The sequence below is a fragment of the Pristiophorus japonicus genome, chromosome 8 (genome assembly GCF_044704955.1).
Source record: "Pristiophorus japonicus isolate sPriJap1 chromosome 8, sPriJap1.hap1, whole genome shotgun sequence".
Taxonomy (NCBI): domain Eukaryota; kingdom Metazoa; phylum Chordata; class Chondrichthyes; family Pristiophoridae; genus Pristiophorus; species Pristiophorus japonicus.
The window spans coordinates 41,974,518-41,994,840 of NC_091984.1; the positions used below are offsets into that span (position 1 = coordinate 41,974,518).

Below are 20,323 nucleotides of genomic sequence, written 5' to 3' on the forward strand. Positions count from 1 at the left end.
TTTCCGATGTCCAGGGTGGAACCTGTGGAAGAAAAGAGCACCACAGCCTACCTGCAGGAGAGCCAGAAGATGGCTGCCGCATCACGAGGAGCAGAACCTAAAATCAAAACGGCCACGGCCATACCACGAGGGGCAGCATTAGAGAAGCATCACATGACATCGAGTGGCTAATCGGATTTGAAGGCTCCCTTAAAGGAGACCGGTAACCAAAGACATTTGAAGGGGAAGTTTCAACTATTTGAGTACAAGGACTTTAAAGCTAGAGATGCAATTAAAGGGTGCAAGTATGAAAATGTACGCAATGTAACCATGAATTGTGATGCTGATTTAACTAATGTGACTGATGAGATGAATTCAGGTGTCAGTAAGGTTAAGAACAAGTTTATTATGCTTAACAATAATGATAGAGAATGTGAAATGCCTAATGTAACCATGCCTGTTGAAACCAGGACACCCAAAAGTGATGCAATTGATAGGCAAGTCTGCATTGTACATTCTATGTGTGATCAGACCCAAGGTGTCATGTATACTGGTAGGACACTGCCAAAAGACATTGGGTCCTATAGCGACCATGCTGATACCAATGGAATCCCATGTGGGAGACCCCCAGGTTCAGCAGGCTACCTGACCATGTAGCCTGGACCTTTGCAACAAATGAGATGCCCCTTGCAGGACACACACACACCCAGTGGGAGCAGACCCACTACAGGGACAGTGGTCAATGGGCAGCCCAGCCACCACCAATGGCAACCTGCACCAGACCAGCCCGACAACCGTTGGCCACCAGGGCTAACACCAGGAGCGTGAGGCCAACACCTTCCAGTTTCCCTGGCAAACCCTGGGATGACCTGACCCTCATCCCAATTGGTGGGCAAGGAGCCTACCTAGTCCTGTGGCCCTGCCCACCATCCCACAACTATCCACATCACAGTGTACACACACCACCCACTGCTGCCATAGCTACCCCCTGAGGGATCCCACAACAGTAACACCCACTTGGTCTGTGTGTGAGGGAGGAGAAATGTATGAGGGCACTCAAGCACAGGGATCACACTTGGCACCCACACAACCCTCACCACAACCTCCCTTAGTACACCACTGATCACCTCTCCAGGTCTTGACAATAAGGATATAAAAAATGCTTAAGGGGGAAGTGTTGTTATATATGCATATCTGCTTACTGTGTGATGTTTGTAACACTGTTATGCAACACTGAATGTACCCTTACACTGTACACACCTTACCTGTACACCAGAGGGTGCTGCTGCTGGAGACCTAAGGACAGGTAACCCAGTATAAAAAGGAGCTCACAGCTTGTTGTCCTCACTCGGGAGCTGCAAATAAAGGACTACAAGTTTACACAGTTTAAGTATCATACCCTGCCTCGTGGAGTCATTACTAAAGTCTCCATCTTATGCAGCTATACAGTGACTACACAGAGAGTATATCTATAGTCTGCATGTATAACATCACTCTCCCCCAAGTCCTTTGTGCCGATTACTTTGCACTATGGGCTCTGGCTTAGCTCTCCCCAGACTTAAGTACCAATAGCCCTTGCACCTCGGCTGTGCTTCGGCTTGGCTCTCTCCCTGTTAACCCCCAAGTCCTTTTGCCACAACGTTGGGTAGTGGTTACCAATTTGGATGGTTCGATGATGCAGTGGAGGTTCCAGTGTGTCCATGGCTACACACATCCATCCACCCCCGCCCACACAGCGAGATCATGCAGCAGGCCCATTACATTAACATACAGGATCAGACACAGTGCAATTACAAATAAAGGAAGTTACAATTTGTATCTTGACACCTTGGTTCAGTGACTTACATTTGTTACGTTTTGCAGTCGTGCGCCAGGATTGGGTAGATCGCATTCATGGTAAGTACTGAGGTAGCAGTACAGGTATGCGAGAACGCAGGTTCCAGAGCAACCGGATAGGGTCCTAGTCGTCTGATAGCGGTGCTGCACCTCCTGCTATTGGGGTGGGCTTGGTTTGCTCACCTAGCCAGGACTCGGGGCCTTTGCCGTTGCCTAGTGGTGGGCAGAGCCACAGATGTGTGTGGCCTCCCTGTTCTTCTTTAAGGGCTGCAGAATCTTCTGCCAGCTCACTAACGGTGTTGGGAACCTGGCTGTTCCAGGTCCCGTTTGGGGTACTCGTTGGTTCTGATCTTTCGCTCCCTGACATGGCTGAGGTAGTGACTGGGTCTGGGGGCTGCACCGTCTCCACCCGGGTGGGGGGCAATGGCGGCTGACTGCATGTATTGGCACCGTTTTCATTTCCAGGTCCATGGCGAATAGTGCCATTGGGTGCCTGCAGTATGGGATAGACCTGGGGCAGTGTATCAGGATCAGTGCCTTCACCCTCCTGAGGTTGCTGGCCTGTAGCTTGTGGGGACACCTGGGGCAGGGTATCAGGATCAGCACCTTTACCCTCCCAAATTCACTCGCTTGCTACTTATGGGGATACGGTGCAGCGTGGCTGAAAAAAAGATGGTTGCGGCCATATCATCAGGTGCAACGCTGAGGGACCAACACATGATGATAGTACAAAGGACTTGGGGGTTAACAGGATGTGTGTAGTCATGGACACACAAATGGATCACACCAAGAACTCACTGGATCTTCCTCATCCACCTTCTTCCGAGTAGCGTTGGACCATCACCTGCAACAATCCACAGAGGTAACTTGTGCACCACGCCATTGGGATCAGCTCCTTGGTGTAGGTGCGCAACTTTTCCTGTACTGCAACCAGCTTGGGTCGTTTTTCGTTCCATAGCCTCTCAAAGGCATCCTGGCTCATCACTGACTGGCTCGCTCCCATGTCCACTTCCATGAAGAATGGAATGCCGTTTATCTCGACTTCCATCTTCACTGGAGGACAATCAGTGGTGCAGGTATACACTCCATACACTTCTTCTTGGGGCTGAGCTGCCTCTCTGGCCAAATCATCATACTCCCTGCTGGTTTCAAAGTCATCTACCAACTCCTCTGGTAGACAGTGAGTCGTATTTCTTTTACACATACGCTGGAGGTGGCCCTTCGTGTTACAGACTTTGCATACATACTCAGCAAACTGACACTGGTGAGCCCTATGGTTTCCTCTGCAACACCAGCATGGTGCTACTCGATTAGCACCCCTCAGTGGGCTCCGAGTTCTGGAACCCCGAGGTCTGTGCTCTCTGCCCTGCGCAGAGCCACGTTCTACAGTCTTGCTTGTGAAAGGCATCATTCTGTGTACAGTACTTGCCGGGTTTGAGTCCACAGGATGAATAATTTGCTTGGTGCTGATGGCCTTCTGCAGGTTGACTGTGGTGTCAGCAGATAATAGCTTGTGAAGGAGACCCTCGTGGCCAATTCCCATAACGAAGATGTCTTGCAATGCTTCGTTGAGGTGTGCCGAAATCACACGGTGCCGCAAGTCTCCTGAGGTTGGCAGCATATTTTGCAATCTCCTGGCCCTCAGGTCTGTGGTGAGTGTAGAATCTGTGCCTGGCCGTGAGGATGCTCTGTTTTGGTTTTAGTTGGTCGCGAATTAGTTCAGTTAGTTCATCGTATGTCTTATCCTTGGCCTTCGTGGGTGCCAGCAAGTCCCTGATGAGGCGGTAGACCTAGCGCCCACAACTGATCAGCAGTATAGCCTTGTACTTCTCCGCCAATGTGTCCATCTCCCGTGTCAGGTCGTTTGCCACGAAATATTGCTCGAGCCTTTCCGTGAAGGCAACACAATCATCACACTCTGCGAAATCTTTTAGTGTGCCAAAGGTAGCCATAATTGCGTGAAAGTCCGTATTCTTGTTGCCAGTTGTTATGTCTGTAATACACTTCTGAATGACTCCACGAGGCAATGTGTTGTACTCAAAATGTAGTGACCTTGGTCCTTTATTCATAACTCCAGAGTGAGGCACAAGCATGGTGAGCAGCCTTTTATACTGAGCCCTGCACATCTTTTCAGGTGACCCTCAGGTCTCCCACCGCAGTGCCCTCTGGTGGACAGCCTTTGTCACAGGAGCAGGAAACCCCGATCTCCACCAGTTGCACCCTCTAGTGGTGCCAGCATAGTATATACACCGTGTAAACCTTACTGATTGTACATCATGTGACACGTCTCCATCTTATGCAACTATACAGTGACTACACAGACAGTATATCTATAGTCTGCATATATAACATATGGGGCTTGCCTTATCCACGATACTGTAAAGTACAGTGACTCAAACGTTCCTACACGAGCATAGTTTCAGACCATCACCTGGTCCCCACTCATGCGTTTTCTGGGGCTCGAGCAGCAACCGATTACTCTGGTGATGCTTCCCCATGTTACTGGCTGTCTGCCAATGAATCTGCTTCAACCTCTCGTACAGATTCTTGGCAAACTCATCCCGGTTTACTTCTCTCACTTGACCTTCGGTGAGAACCTGTGCCAGAACATGGATGGGCATGCGCATGACCCTCTTGTTCATGAGCTCATGCGGGGAGGACCCTGTGCTCCTGGAGAGGCTGGCTCGGACCCCCATCAAAACTAATGGCAGGACCTCATCCCACTTTTTCGAGGATGGCCCTGTTTCCTTCTGCAGCCTTTCTTTGATGGTCCGATTAAGCCGCTCCACAACCCCTGATGACTGTGGGTTGTGAGCCTCATGCCATTTACCCTCTATCCCCAGAACCTTCAAGGTGTCCTGCATGACTTGCCCCGTGAAGTGGCTCCCCTGGTCAGACTCCATGATCTGTGGCAGTCCCCACCTGGAGAACACTTCCCTTACCAAAATCCTTGCCGTTGCCAACGCCGTGGCTGATCGGCAAGGGAAGGATTCCACCCACTTGGAGAACACGTCTACTAGGACCAAACAGTAATTGTAACCCCCCCTTTGTGGTGGGCAATGGCCTGATTTAATCGACCTGTACCGACTACCATGGTTCCTCTACCCTTCTCGTGTGCCCCAAGGGAACCTTCCTATGTTGCGGATCGGGTTTGTTCGCCGCGCACACCAGACAGTCCATGTAAAAATCGCGGACATCCTCCCTCAGTTGCGGCCACCACCCTGCCTGTTCTATCCTTTGCCAGGTAGTCTCCGTCCCTGGGTGTCCCGCTCTTGGGGGCCCCCGTGGGCCAACTGGAGGAGTTCTCTTTGGTGCGTCTCGGGAACTGTCCACCGATTCCCCCTTAAAGAGCAACCCCTCCTTTACGGTGATGCCCACTACCCCGAACGGACCTTCTACCTTCTCGCCCTTGGCCAGCTGCTCTAGGGCGACCTTGAGGATGGGATCCTGTGCATGGACTTGTCTCAAGTTCGGGGCCAATGTTACCCCTGCACTCCCTGGTATCCCCCCTTAGTCCTGGATCGCTGCTAGTGGGCTGGACCCATATGGATCCCAAAAAATTATTTCCCTGGCTCCCTCCTTTGCTAATTTGTCTGTCCTTTGGTTGTCTTAGAGTGAGTCTTTACTTTGTGGATGTAATGACAGCCCGGGGTCCCCGTGGCCTCCAAGACCTTTCTTAGCAAAGGTACTGTTGCTAAGGGCTTCCCATCTGTGAATGTGAAACCGTGACGAGCCCAGATGGCCAAGTATTCGGTACACGAGTTGCACGTAAACATTGAACCCGAGCAGATGGTGTATGGGGCTGGGAACTCGTCGGCGTGGGTAACGACGTACAACACTGCCGACAGTTCGGCGTGCTGGGCGCTCAGGGTGCTCGGGAGTTTAATGGCCCTTGCAATGCCTGTCGTTGGGTCATAAATCCCGCACCCGGTGAAAAATGTTCCCCATTCACTACTGAACTAGACTCGTCGACGTAGATCTCGCCCGGCCCAGAATCCTATGTCCACTTCCCATACCCCTTCCACCGTACATTTGTAAGCCGTCCCTGGGTAGATCATGTTGATGGCCAACTTGCGCTCACTCAGGCCTTGCACACTCAGATGCATTTGTGAGAGCAATAAAGTCCAGCGGGCAATGCGAGCACTGCTCGCCCGTCGTCCTTTATCCTCCCTTCTAATAACATCTGAGTGGGGGTATGGTGGATTAGTAGAATGATCAGGGATGATCCCTAAAGAGCTGTGAGCACTTTACGGCCCAATGCGTGGCAAGGAAATGCCTCTCACAATTGGAATATCCCCGTTCTACATCCGTGAGGACTCTTGATGAGTACACCCCAGACCTCAGCTTGCCGTGCTGCTCCTGGAGCAGCACTGCGCTCAAACTGTCCCCGCTGGCTGCTACTTCCAAAAATAAGTCCTCCCCACCATTAATCACCTCTAGTGAGAGTGAGTGTGCCATCTGCAGGTCTCTCTTGAGGCGATTAAACTCTGCTGTGCAGTCCTCATCCCACTCCCATCCGACTCCCTTGCGGAGGAGCCGAAGCAGAGAGGCTGCCGTGGCGGCGTAATCTTCAATAAAATCCCTGCAGTACCCCGTGAGCCCCAGGAAGGATCTCAACCCCATCCCTGTCATGGGGGCTGGTGACTCCTGTACCACCTTCCACTTGGCCTCGTCTATAGCCCTTTCCCCAGCCCTCACGATCAGCCCGAGGAATTTTACTTCCCTCTGACCGATCTGAGCTTTCTTAGGATTGACCTTGAATCCTGTCTCTCTCTCTCAGCAGCTCCAGCAGCTCGGCCAGCAGTGGACCATGCTCCTCCCCCTCATCGGAGAACAATAGCAAATCGTTCATATACTGCACCAACTGCTGGGGTTTGCTGAATCCCTTTTAAGGCGTCTGTCATGCATTGCTGGAATATGGAGGGGCTGTTATGAAATCCCTGGGGGAGGCATGTCCATGCTGTCCCTTAAAGGTGAAGGCAAACTTGTACTGGTCTTCTCGTTTCAGGGGAAGCGACCAAAACCCGTTTGAAATGTCCAGCATTGTAAATGTGGTTACGGTTGCTGGAATACTCGCTATCAGATCAGCTAAGGCCGCGACTGTGGGTGCGCAGGCTGGAATATTTTCGTTCAGCACCCGATAGTCCATGGTGGCTCGCCATGGCTGGTCCGGTTTCCTAACTGGCCAAAGTGGCGAGTTCACCTGTGTGGCAATGGGCCTCAACACTTCCTGTGCTACCAGGGATCCCAGTGCCGTCTCCAAGTCGGCCTCTGCCTCTCTGGGGAAACTGTACTGCTTCTGTGGCCGTGACATGTGGTCCTGTGGTATTCGGACTTCCACCCCAGTCACCCTACCACAATCGTGCTTGTGTGTGGCGAACGATGCGAGGTTGTCCCGCACGTTTGTCTGGTACTTGGCTGGGGTAGTATTGACCAATTGCTCTAGGTCGTACTCGCCTTCGGCTTCATGGTATACATGCTGCCTTTTCATTCCCCTTTCCTTGGGATCATTACAACTTCTTTCTCCTTATCGGAACCCACTACTCCCCAAAGGCAGTGATTCCTCAAATCCGCTATAATTCTGTGGGCTAACATAAAGTCGGCCCCTAGGACTCCTGATGGTGGAATTACTGGAGCGGTCGGGATTTCCCTGCTCATGGCAGCGTCTACCCTTCCCTGTTCTGGCACAAAAACTGTCCGAAGGGCGGCCACTAGAACATCAAATTGTTCCGCAGTCGGTCCCTTCGCCTCGACAGGTTTAGTCTTGGGCACTGGAGGATCCCCTTTGCCTTGACCTCTCCTCGGGGCCGGGCAGTCTTTCCTCCAGTGTCCCATCTTCCCACACCCGAAACACGTCCTAGCCTTCCCTGCGCTAACCCCTTTCTGACGCCATTCCTTTTTACTCGCTGGCCTTCATTTCATGTACCTTGCCCTTATTTGGTTTGACCTCCTCCTCTGAGCCAGTTTTAAAGGCCAGGCTTAGGAGACGGAGCACTCCGGCATTCGCGAGGTCCACGGAGTCAAACCAGGCCTCCACTTTTACCCTTATTTGTTGCAAACTGTTTGCCACGAGGGTCCTGAACCAATGGTTTCTCGGCCCTCCCTGCAACTGTGCTCTGTCGAGCACCCCACCCATGGCCTTTTCGTAGATGGGCCAGAGCCTGTCCACGAATGCCTGATGTGCTTCCCCTGCCAGTTGCAGTGTCCTTTCTACCCTAGAGAACGGACTACCCTGGGTGTGACCCATGGCTTTCAGGATTTCCTCCTTTTAAGCCGGCCGTGGTCCCCTGTCCCTGTTTGCTTTCAGCGGACAGGGCCTGTTACAGTTTCCCATCCAGGGAGAACAGCAACAGTTTGTGAGCCTCACTACACCCGTTAATCCCCCCCAAACTGGTCCACCTCAGTGAAGTGAACTGAGGGGTCCCCTTCTTTCTTTAACTTGGGCACCCCCGAGATTATATTCTGCAGCTGCGGGGTGGTGAACGGAACCACGTCTATGGGCGGGCCGAACTTCTGCTGCCTTATGGGACACATCAGTCCCTGTGGCACTTCAGGTGGTGGTTAGATATTCCTACCGTGCCCCCAATCCTCGCTATCTTCTTCCTCTTCTCAGTCCACCCGAGCTTCCCCCGGGGCTATCAAACAAACCATGCCTTTGGCTTTGGATAGAGCTCGAGTCAAACTTTGGATGTTTTCTTGGCAGGGCCCGTGATTCCCACTCTCAATGGCCCTACTGCTAGCTACCCTGCAAGCTGTCTTAATATCTCTCAGTTGCCCCTCCAGCCCGTCAAGCGGGTGTTCTCCTCCTGTACAGCCTGCTCATTGAGCTTGGCCTCGATGACCCGGCATTGCAGGTACTCCCCGGTGTTACGGGAGGTTTCCTCCTGAGTACGCCTTTCCTGCCTCTCCTCGCGTAACTCATCCACTAATCTGTTCCCCACTATGGCCCTTGTGGCTGACTGCTCCTCTGACTCTTGGAGCTCTGCCTTAAGCCTACCGACCTGCTCCCGGAACAGCTGGACTTGCTTCTGCAAACACAGGAGCCAAATGGCCTTTTCTTTTGCCTTTTTGTGCTCCGTACTCCCCGTCCACTCAGCAGCTTTGTCCTCAGGACCTGTAGCCCACAAAAGGTCTAACACCCTGTGTTACATTAACTTTTCCAAATATGTACGAGGAAACCCCATTGCCGGACTCTTGACCTTGAGATCTTCCATAACTGTCTGTTCACTCAAACCAAGGGTCCCTTCGTGGTCGCCAGATTCTGTAAGTGGTTTTGCCAACTTGGTGGTTTCGAATCATCCCCCTTACAACAGTTCTAGACCCCAGGAATTATAGTGGTGAACAGAATACTCAGTTATAGACAGATCTTTCGGTCTCAACCGTCACAATGCTTTTATTCAAGTTAAAGCACACACCTGCTTCCAGTAAAACACACCCTGGTGGTGTAAAACAAACACAGTACAACACACAACACTGGCCCATCTGAACAGGCCTCTATTGAGAAGTACCCACTAAAACACCCCTGCTTGGCTCAACAGGGCACCACCGAATCTATCCAACAGACTGTGCATACGCCTATGATCCACGCAGAAACCTCCCCACTAAACCCCTAAGGCTTGGTTGAGACACATGACACCCCTTCACACAATGTGGTGGTCTAGAGGATGTGTGGGTTGGGATAATGCTCACCAGTTACCCCTCTGGCTTACTCGCTGCTTCTTCTGACGAGGCTTATCTTCTGGTTCTGTACCAATCTGTGGTTTCCAAGTCCAGTCTCAAGGTCAGCTTCCCAGTCGAAATAGCGAGGCTCTCTTTGCTCTTAGATGGTTTCTTCTCTCCATCCCTGACGGAGTGCTCGGTCCTTGAATGCATTGAATAAAGCAGCAAGCGTAGAAGAGGAGAGAGAGAGATGACAGCAAATTGCCTCTCTTATACATGAAAGATGCTTGCTGAATTCTCGTGCCAAAAACCAGTCCTTTGCCTGAGGCAGTCCAACTAAGAGCAATGAATCACATCTTCAGCCTGTGTCTTTGTTACTGGGCTGTTCCTGGGGATAAAGGCTCCAACGAGTCTGGGTAGCCAAATAGCTTCCTTTGTCCTGAGGTTCCCACGCTCCGGGGCTCTCAGTCATTTTGATGGCTTGAGCACTGACCAGTTTACCTGATCTGTCACTGATGAGTTCCCATTACATGACAAAAGAGTCCTCCACCTGCTTTCAGCCATCCCAGACTATCCCCGCCCATCTGATGTGTATTCCTGTGGAACAAATCTCGGCCTGTCCCAGCTCTTCTGAAATATGAAAAAGTAATGTCCAAAACTTAAAGTCCGAAATGTTTACGCCGTTGCTGTCGATGTTTACGCCGTTGCTTACATGACCAATGTCGACGTTCGCCCTAGTCAGTGCAACCATGTCCAGGTCGACATCTGCCTGTCTTCGAGCACACCTGCCCTGCCCAATCAGCCTCCCTGGATTCGGCACAGAGGCTGTAACACTCGATGTACCCTGCTGCACACCGCTTGGCCCCGCTACTTCCTCGGAGCCCAATCCATAAAATATGGATTCGACTGAGGAAGAGGTGGTCACAGGTATAATGGACCCTTCAGTCACACCACACCACCCCCCGCCTCCCCCCGCAATATCCCCTAGGACATGTTCGGCACATGAAACATAGAAACATAGAAAATAGATGCAGGAGTAGGCCATTCAGCCCTTCTAGCCTGCACCGCCATTCAATTAGTTCATGGCTGAACATGCAACTTCAGTACCCCATTCCTGCTTTCTCGCCATACCCCTTGATCCCCCGAGTAGTAAGGACTTCATCTAACTCCCTTTTGAATATATTTAGTGAATTGGCCTCAACTACTTTCTGTGGTAGAGAATTCCACAGGTTCACCACTCTCTGGGTGAATAAGTTTCTCCTCATCTCAGTCCTAAATGGCTTACCCCTTATCCTTAGACTGTGACCCCTGGTTCTGGACTTCCCCAACATTGGGAACATTCTTCCTGCATCTAACCTGTCTAAACCCGTCAGAATTTTAAACGTTTCTATGAGGTCCCCTCTCATTCTTCTGAACTCCAGTGAATACAAGCCCAGTTGATCCAGTCTTTCTTGATAGGTCAGTCCCACCATCCCGGGAATCAGTCTGGTGAATCTTCGCTGCACTCCCTCAATAGCAAGAATGTCCTTCCTCAGGTTAGGAGACCAAAACTGTACACAATACTCCAGGTGTGGCCTCACCAAGGCCCTGTACAACTGTAGCAACACCTCCCTGCCCCTGTACTCAAATCCCCTCGCTATGAAGGCCAACATGCCATTTGCTTTCTTAACCGCCTGCTGTACCTGCATGCCAACCTTCAATGACTGATGTACCATGACACCCAGGTCTCGTTGCACCTCCCCTTTTCCTAATCTGTCACCATTCAGATAATAGTCTGTCTCTCTGTTTTTACCACCAAAGTGGATAACCTCACATTTATCCACATTATACTTCATCTGCCATGCATTTGCCCACTCACCTAACCTATCCAAGTCACTCTGCAGCCTCATAGCATCCTCCTCGCAGCTCACACTGCCACCCAACTTAGTGTCATCCGCAAATTTGGAGATATTACATTTTGAGGGGGGTCGTCATCATCATCATCCTCCTTGGTCTCTTCTCCGGTCAAGAAAACCTGTACAAGGATTGGTGCTCCAGTGGACTCAGCATGTTCATGCGTAATATGAGAGGAAAGCAGAAGGGGAAGGGAGGGAATTTCAGGATGACATTTTAACGCTACATTGCGCAGACATATGTAGGCATATGTAGAGGAGCAACACAACTGCATTATATATCACCAAGAGACACTGCATGCAATGAACATGAACAGAATTTACAGAGACTGCATGGCATTATAATAAGATTTCTTGGTCCCAGCATTACATTACATTACTTAGCATCATTTATACATTATGTTCACATGACTCTCAATTACATGAATGCTGCACAGCCCGGGGATTATGCGTGACTGATGTGGCACCAACACCAGATCTGCACCCCCACGGGTGGCCGAGCGATCATGAGCCCCTGTGAGGGCTGCGGCCCGCTCCTCCAGATCCGTGAGCTCTTCCAGCTCTGCCGGCCCTCCTCCGGTGCACCGACGCTCACCGCGATTGAAAACACTTTTTTCTGCAAAGATGACAATAGCATGGTGTAAGAGAATTGCCCAGGTTCTAGGACGCAGCACACAGATAGACATCCACAATTACTCACCCCAAATACCTTTCAACACTGTCCCATTAATGCACCATTAGCATGCAAGTGATGATGCCTGATGAACACATCTTAATACATGAAAACAATATAATAACATCATTGATAGTAATTATTATGTGACACCAAGCTTACCAAGATTAACAACATCACAATGTGCCAGATTTACATTTTAATTAATGAGTCAGTGCATGATTAATGTTATCAAAGTTATTACTTACTCTCGTGGCCAAAACAAGGTCGTTCCAGCGTTTGCGGCAGTGGACTGGCCCCCAGCGGACCTGGGCAACCGAGGACACTGTCTCTGCAATCTCTGCCCATATTCACTGGTACACAGCCAGGGTGGGTTTCCCACGACCACCCCGGGTCAATTGGTTCCAATGTGCCTCCACTTCGTGGACCAAGGCAGCTTGGGCATCCATCGTGAAGCGTTTTGCCCTCTTCCTCCCTCCTACCTTAGCTTCCACCATTAATTGATCCTCACTATCTATTATAATAAGTGACCTCTATCTTTTTTTATGAATAAGAAACAGAGATGAATGATTTCTCCTCGAATGAATGACAGCACACAGAACAAACAGGTAGGCAGTCTCTCTTTTCTTTCTCTCTCTCCCTCTCCCTTCCTCATCTGCGCATGCGTGGGTTGACCCCTGGCCCCCGAATCACGGGAAAAAGAAATAAAAAACGCGCATGCACAGTAAGGCCGTTGCCAAGGATGCCAGCCTTACACGAGGAAAAATACCGCTCCCGTCTGATCACTACCACTACCGCTACTGTCGGGGGGGAAAAAACAAAACTAGCGGCTTTGGAACTTAGGTGCATTCCGGCAGTATTGAAAAGTCGAAAAGTCGCTGGAATACTGCCGAGATATGGGCAGTAGCGGTAAAAGTGTAAAGTCTTTTTTAAATCTCCCTCTTTATCTCATCTGAAAACTCTATAACCAGGAATGTTGAGCTTCCATTCCTGCCCTTTTAACCATGTTTCAGTATATCATACTTTCACGTATCTAGCTGTGCCTTCAGTTCATCTGCCTTATTCAGTCGACTCCTTACATTGAAGTATATACCATTAAGCAATGCCAAATCCCTTTGTTGTCTGTTTTTACATAGGATTACATTACATAGGATACACGACACAGAAACAGGCCATTCAGCCCAACCAGTCTATGCCGGTGTTTATGCTCCACTCGAGCCTCCTCCTGTAGTTCCTCGTCTAAATCTATCTGCATAACCCTCTATTCCCTTCTCCCTCATATGCTTGTCTAGCCCCCCCCCCCCCCTTAAATACATCTATACTATTCGCTTCAACCATTCCCTGTGGTAGCGAGTTCCATATTCTCACCACTCTTTTGGTAAAGAATTTTATTCTGAATTCCCTATTGATTTTTTGGGTGACTATCTTATATTGATGGTCTCTAGTTATGCTCTTCTCCACAAGTGCAAACATTCTCTCTGTATCCACACTATCAAAACCTTTCATAATTTTAAAGACCTCTATTAGGTCACCCCCTCAGCGTTCTTTTTTCAAGAGGAAAGAGACCCAGTCTGTTCATCCTTTCCTGATATGTATACCCTCGCACCCTCTCCAGTGATTTAGCATAGCTTCCCTACTTTTCAATTCTATACCTCAAGAAATAAACCCTAGTGCTTGGTTTGCTTTTTTTAATGGCCTTGCTAACTTGTAGCACAACATTTAACGATTTGTGTATTTGTACTCTGAGATCCCTTTGTTCCTCTACCCCACCTAGACTCCAAGTAATGTGTCCTCCCTTTTCTTCCTACCAAAATGTAATACTCCACATTTATCTGTGTTGGAACTGAATTTCCCAATGATATGCCCATTCTGCAAGTTTATGAATGTCCTCTTGTAATATGTTGCAGTCCTCCTCAGTATTGACTAATGCCCCCAATTTGGTGTTACTTTTCTGTCCACCTGACCAGCCCACTGCTATCTTCCTGCAGTCTACAGCTTTATAGTAAGCCACTCAGTTGTATTCAAGAAGGCGGCTCACCACCACCTTCTCGAGAGCAATTAGGAATGAGCAATAACTGATGGGCTTACTGGCGACATCCATATCCCGTGAATTAATAGAAAAAATATCTAACAGCGAAAGAGGGGAAAACATCAAAGCTCCAAGAGAGGAGAGTAAATAGTTGCCTTTCTTCGTTCTCTCCTTCACATTGCTGCTGCTAGATTTTCCTTTATCTGGGAGTCACAATGCTCCTGTCAATAATTGAGTGAAAAGATCAGCGTAAATACTGGGAGCTAGAACCGCCACTTTTTTTTACCTGCTTGACGCTCATTTTACCGCTGAAATGACGGATAACGCCTATATATCGCCCATTTTGGCACAAAATGGAAACTGGCGGGCATTTTTCGGAAACTTATCGCCAAGCATTACTTTTCCCATGTGCTTAACACCAAGAAAAAATAAAAAATAGCATTGGTTAGGTTCTGACAGTATGATAACAAAGTGTCACTCATTAAGTGAACATCAGCTTTCCTTAAATCGATGGTTCCTGGCAGCGACATGGGTCTTCCTGTTATAATTTCAAATGGGCTTAGACCTGTAGTTCTGTTCGGGGTTGCCCTAATGCTACATAGCACTATTGGTAGTGCCTGGGGCCATGGTGTTCCTTCTTGGTGATTTGTGCTTTGTCGATGCTGGCTTTATGTCCTTTCAGCCGAAGGTGATCCAGCAAAGCTCGTAAATCTTGTTCATGCTGTTCTTCTGTGTTTGAAGCTAGCAGGATATCGTCTACATATTGTTTGGGTAAGCATGTTAATTCCGCCCCTGTGTCTAAAAGACAGTCCACAGCCTTATCGCCCACCCTCACAGTTATATATATATATAGCCCATCTCCCCTTTGTTGTATTAGTGCGAGGATGGGGGCCAGGGTGGGCTCTAATCGTTTTTTGCTATCCCAAGTAACTCCTTCTGTTGTTGTATTGTCAGTCGCTTAAATGCTTCTATGAGGTCGTTATCTTGTGACAAGCCTGGTTTGTTGGCTGAATTGTATCCCTGGCTGCGTCCTCTTCCCCAGCCATGACCTTTCTGTTTTGCCCTGCACGTCTTGGCCCAGTGACTTTCTTTCCCACAATAATGACATTTTCCGGGTAATTTTCCTAATGACTGTTTATCGGAATCCTGGGATTTCCATCCCATAGCCTGTATAGCTCGGACTTTAGCTCCCATATCCCGATCTAATTGGTTACATCGATCCATCAATGCTGCAAAGGTAGTTCCTCTACCTTCCCAGTCCGGTAACACTACCTTAAGCATTTTGGACAGTTCTGGCTTTAGACCTGCCACGAAAGCTGCTTTCAGGGGTCCAAACGCTTGTTCATCCATTTCCTCATCCGTATTATTCATACCCGAATGTTCTAGCCACGTGCATCTAAACCGCTCGTCATACTCCAGGACCTCCTCTGTTCCTTTCTGTTGGCAGGCTGCAATTTTTCCCCAGTCTGTCTTAGCTGGACTGAAGGCTTGCAGCCAGTGTTTAATCGCTTCCCATCCTGCGTCTAATTCTTGCTCATTCTGCCCCAAAGCTTCATCTACCTTGTCGTGCAATTTTCTTCCCTGTATTTTTGGCACCATTATGGTCAAAATTTGCACTCCGTCCCAGGGATGAAGTTGATATATATTTCTTAAGCGGTCCAATTGGTCTCACATTTTTACTCCCCCTTTCTTTGGATTGGGCAATTCCTTTGACCATTTATCAATTTTCTCTGGGTCTGCCGGATCATGAACTAAGTATTCTTCGTACACCCTTCTCTTTGTTTTTTTGGTTCCGCCCTCATCCACAGTCTCTTCTGATTCGACTACAACTCGTCTTTTTTTAAACGGGGCAAAGAGCACCCCTAATTCTTCATCATCCTCCGACACTGTATTGTCGGAGGATTCAGAAACCGTATCTATTCCTCGGTCGTGTCTTCGGGTTTGCGCTTTTAATTTATCCAAACATGGGTACCCTGGGAATTGATCAATACATTTTCCTTTTCTTATTACTGTGTCTTGACCAAATGATTTTTTCCATTCTTTAATTTCACCTTTAAGATCTTTAACTTCCGCTTCCAGCTTTTCAAGTTCAAGCTTTTTCTGTCGCAGCTGTGCACAAACTGCTTGCAATTGGTCCTTTGTACTGGTCAGTTCTCGATCATGTTGGGAATGCATTATAATTTCATTCCGCTTTCGAATCTGGCCCATAACCGCTAGGAACCATCTAGTTCGCTCTTTATTTTTCATACGGGTCGTTTTTCCCCAGACCCTTTTAATCTCGTCCAAGGACCATTGTCCTTTGGAGGTTCCGTACTTTTGTTCGATCTTAATACAGGTTTTAGATAAGTTGAATTGTTGCTCTATGTATTCTTTCAACTGTTTGAGAATTAAATCTAGCGAAACTTGAGGTGGTGCCCGCCCACCTTTAACAGTTGTAGGCAATTCTTTGCCCTTTTCTCCTGCTGCCATTTCTTTACTGAGTTCTTTACTGGGGTCTCGAGTCGTAGACCTGCTAGCCGATCAATAGGTCGGTGATTAATTAACTAACACACCGCCGAAGTTTAGACGTCTATGGGACCTTGAGCCGACTACCAACTGGAGGGTTCGCAAACCAGAGGCTTTCGGAATCGCGTAGAAGGAGAGACGAATTTAGACTTTTGACCGAGGACTTTTTAAAAAAAAGAGGAGTGCTTACCTCAATATGTAGGTCCGATGTCCAAAATTCAGTTTCTTCCCTCAGCAACCCTGCTCGCAGTGCCAAAATTGTTAGATCTCTTAATTTCCAATGAAATACGAACTCCAATGGTAGTTTTAACTTTTTAATTTCGGCAGAGAGCAACAAACTTCTTGGCTTTCCAGGTCTTTGTTCTTACTGAAACCACATGGTCAAAATGGCTGTATTTATGCCTGGATCAATTTACAGAAAAGAACTCACCTGCTTTGATCTTATTGGCTCAATTGAAAGTCTTTTAACGTTTTATTGGCTCGCTACCCAAGGTCCGAAAATGTCAAGTTGATTGATGAGTTAATGCAACATGCCGAACTGCATGTAGCAGCCTTGACTTGGGGGTCTGTGAATTTTCACAGTCTGTCTAAATGAGCCTGTTTGAATACTCTATCAGCTGCATTATACAGGTCACTGAAGCCCTGTATGCACGCAGGAGGGATTTGATCAGCTTCCCTATGACCAGGGAGGCACAGAGTGAGAGGGCTCTAGGATTCTCCCGAATTGCTAACTTCCCTAAGGTGCAGGGAGCAATAGACTATACAGACATCGTGATACGGGCACCTTTTCAGGATGCAGAGGTTTTCAGGAACCGCAAGGGATTTCACTCCCTGAATGTCCAACTGGTTGTCGACCACCAGCAAATTATACTGGCAGTGAATGCTCAATTTCCTGGCAGCATCCATGATGCGCACATTCTGCGTGAGAGCACTGTATCTGACTTGTTTAACTATGAGCCACAAGGTCAATGCTGAATGCTTGGGGACAAAGGATATGGCCTCGTCACCTGGCTGATGACCCCCCTGCGAGACACCGAGCCGAGAGGCAATACAACAAAAGCCACAGAGCAACTCGCAATATCGAGGAGAAAACCATTGGAGTGCACTTTAGATGCCTGGACCACTCAGGGGGTGAGCTCCAATACCACCCTGAGCAGGTAGCTCAATTCGTGGTGATGTGCTCCATGCTGCAAAACTTGGCCTTCACGAGGGAACAAGAAGTGCCTGATGAGTCTGATAATCCACCTCACCAGAGAGAGGAAGAGGAGGATGAGGAGGCGGATGCTGAAGCCATCTCCCCCGCCCCCCTGTAGACCGCAAAATGGGCCCATGGTGCATGATAGTTGCAAGACCCTTACGTCAGGAGCTCATCAATGATCGCTTTGCCTGAAAGAACGTTGGTGTTATTTACAAGGCTGACACACTGCTGAGTGTGCAGGTCACATCAATGGTGGGCATCACCTTGGTGACAGTTAAAGTTTAAGTTGATTAAAGTTAAGTGTGATTATACCCTTTGATAAGGAATCACCAGCGTGTAATGGTGCAGCTATCTGAGCCAACGTGCTGCAAGGTTTTGTTAAATAAAAAACATTTAAACTGAACATTAGTCTGAAATCATCAGTATTTCAGTACAAACCAGCCCTCCCCCCCCCCCCCCCCCCCCCGCCACCGCTTCTCCTCCCCACCTCTACCTGTTCCCCATGCCCTCCTGACTTCAAGCTGCCTGGCCGAGGAGGTCCTCAGGCGATGCTTCATTGGGGGGGAGGGGGTGACGGCTGTAGTGCTGTTTGGATGGATATGGGAGAGGACTGTCCCAAGGTGAGAGCGTGCTCCAAGCCATAAGCAAGATGTTGCTGCTAGCTCTCATGTGTGGTTGGCAATGGGAGTGCGTAACCTTGGGGTGCAGTGCGGTTCTCCGGGACCACTGGGAGCTCTCTGCCACCAGTGTTCCTGGCCACCAGCTCCAGGGCCTCCTCCATCCCTTCCATTTTATTTGCTATTTGTTGGACAAAAACTCGGTGCCAACTATGTTCTTGGCGCTTAGTGGGCTTTTTGCTGCTGGTGTATCTCTGTTGTGCCTCCCGACAAGCAAACACCACAGCCACACACGCTTTCAGTGCCCCTGAGCTCCCTCTCTCTCTGTCTCCTGTTCTGTGCATGTCATGATGACCTGTGACCTCCTGAATCGTGGGAATCGAGTGTTGCTATGCCGTTGCTAACGACGGCGACACTTTACGGCAGAAGGTCAGAAAAATTTAACGCTACCGCCCATTTGATATCGCTCACGGTCGCGCCCATTTTCAAAAATGTAAACTAGGTATTTTGAGAATGGGCTGGAAGCCGGCGATCTGTAAGCCCTTTTTTAACGCCCACGCCAGAAACAACGCCCAAAAGTGGAGGTTCTAGGGCATTATATTTCTTCTTTTGTACTCAACCCACCCTTTTCAGTAAAATTATGGACAGTGGGAATTCTCCCTCCTTTGTCCCTTTCCTCTCTTTATGTTGCAGATTTGCTCTTATTCTACCCAAAGAATTAAAAAATTTTCATGAGCCAACTGTTAATCACAAAGGTGATTAACAGCTGCAGTTGGGAGATTCCTTATTGGGGAGAGACTGTTAGATCTCTTAATTTCCAATGAAATACGAACTCCGGTTGTAGTTTTAATATAACTTTATTCTGGCAGCAGCAACAAGCTTCTGGCTTTAAGCCAGGTCTTTGTCCTTCTGAGACCACATGACCAAAATGGCTGTACTTATACCTGGTTCAATTGACAGAAAAGAACTCGCCTTCTTTGACCTTATTGGCTCAATTGATAGTCTGTTAACCTTTAATTGGCTCGTTACCCAAGGTCCTAAAATGTCAAGTTGATTGATGACTTAATGCAATGTGGTCTGTGTTTTTTCAAAACTGCAGCCAGGCTGCAGAGCTTGAATTCTATATCACTCCCCACTTTGATTCTTTCACAAACTGAATCATAAAACATCAGCTATCACTGGTTAAACATTCTACAAAATAATTTCATACATGTTAATAGAGTTTCCTTCTAAAATTTGTTGATGTGTTTCGCCACATGTCCGGACTAGTAGCTTCCACACAAATTTACAACAACCTGAGTTCCATCGTGGCCACAATGGAAGTCTGGTTTTAGTAGGTTAATTAACCTTATTCCAATTTAATCCAAATCAATATCTTAATTCAACCAGTAAACAACCTTCCCTGAAGTATAACATACCCCTGTGCCACGTACAGACGGTCTGCTGGGACCTGCAAGGTGTCTCACCTGCGGGACAGCAGCTACAACCACCTGGTCACAACAACATTTAATCAACATAAACAAACAATATAAAAGTAAAACAATTACAACAACTAGAATTAAACCTTCCACCAATGAAGTTCCTATTGAACCTAGCCATTCAGTGAATGATGGGGGTTGCTTAAGTTTTTCTACCTCCTTTTGGATATGCTCCGCTAAGTGGGTAATTTCTTCGGAGCTATCTGGGATATATGTGCAACACTCAGTTCCGAGTAGGGCGCAAGTACCTCCCATGTAATCAAGGGCCAGTCTATTCTGTAGGGTTACTGTGCGGATTGCGACCATTTCTGCATTGATTTTAATATGCGCACACACCCAACAACTAGAAATGTTACCTTGTTTGGCATAAATGTATGACATATATAAAAAGGTATTTACATGTAATTCCCTTGCTACCTTACTATTTCCCGTTGGTGCAGAGGGTCGGCTAGTAAGA

The 20,323-nt window shown here is 48.4% G+C and overlaps 1 protein-coding gene across 1 annotated transcript in view; it reads right to left on the minus strand.

Annotated features, from left to right (window-relative positions):
• Positions 1-8,582: 8,582 nt before the first annotated feature.
• Positions 8,583-20,323, minus strand: part of ptger4c (prostaglandin E receptor 4 (subtype EP4) c) — a 36,047-nt gene continuing 24,306 nt past the window's right edge. Inside the window, exons 3-5 of the mRNA XM_070888220.1 lie at positions 14,078-14,166; positions 11,838-11,982; positions 8,583-8,929 (exon numbers count right to left, since the gene is read on the minus strand). Coding sequence (XP_070744321.1) covers positions 8,583-8,929; positions 11,838-11,982; positions 14,078-14,166 — 581 coding nt within the window. The remainder of the gene's footprint in view (positions 8,930-11,837; positions 11,983-14,077; positions 14,167-20,323) is intronic.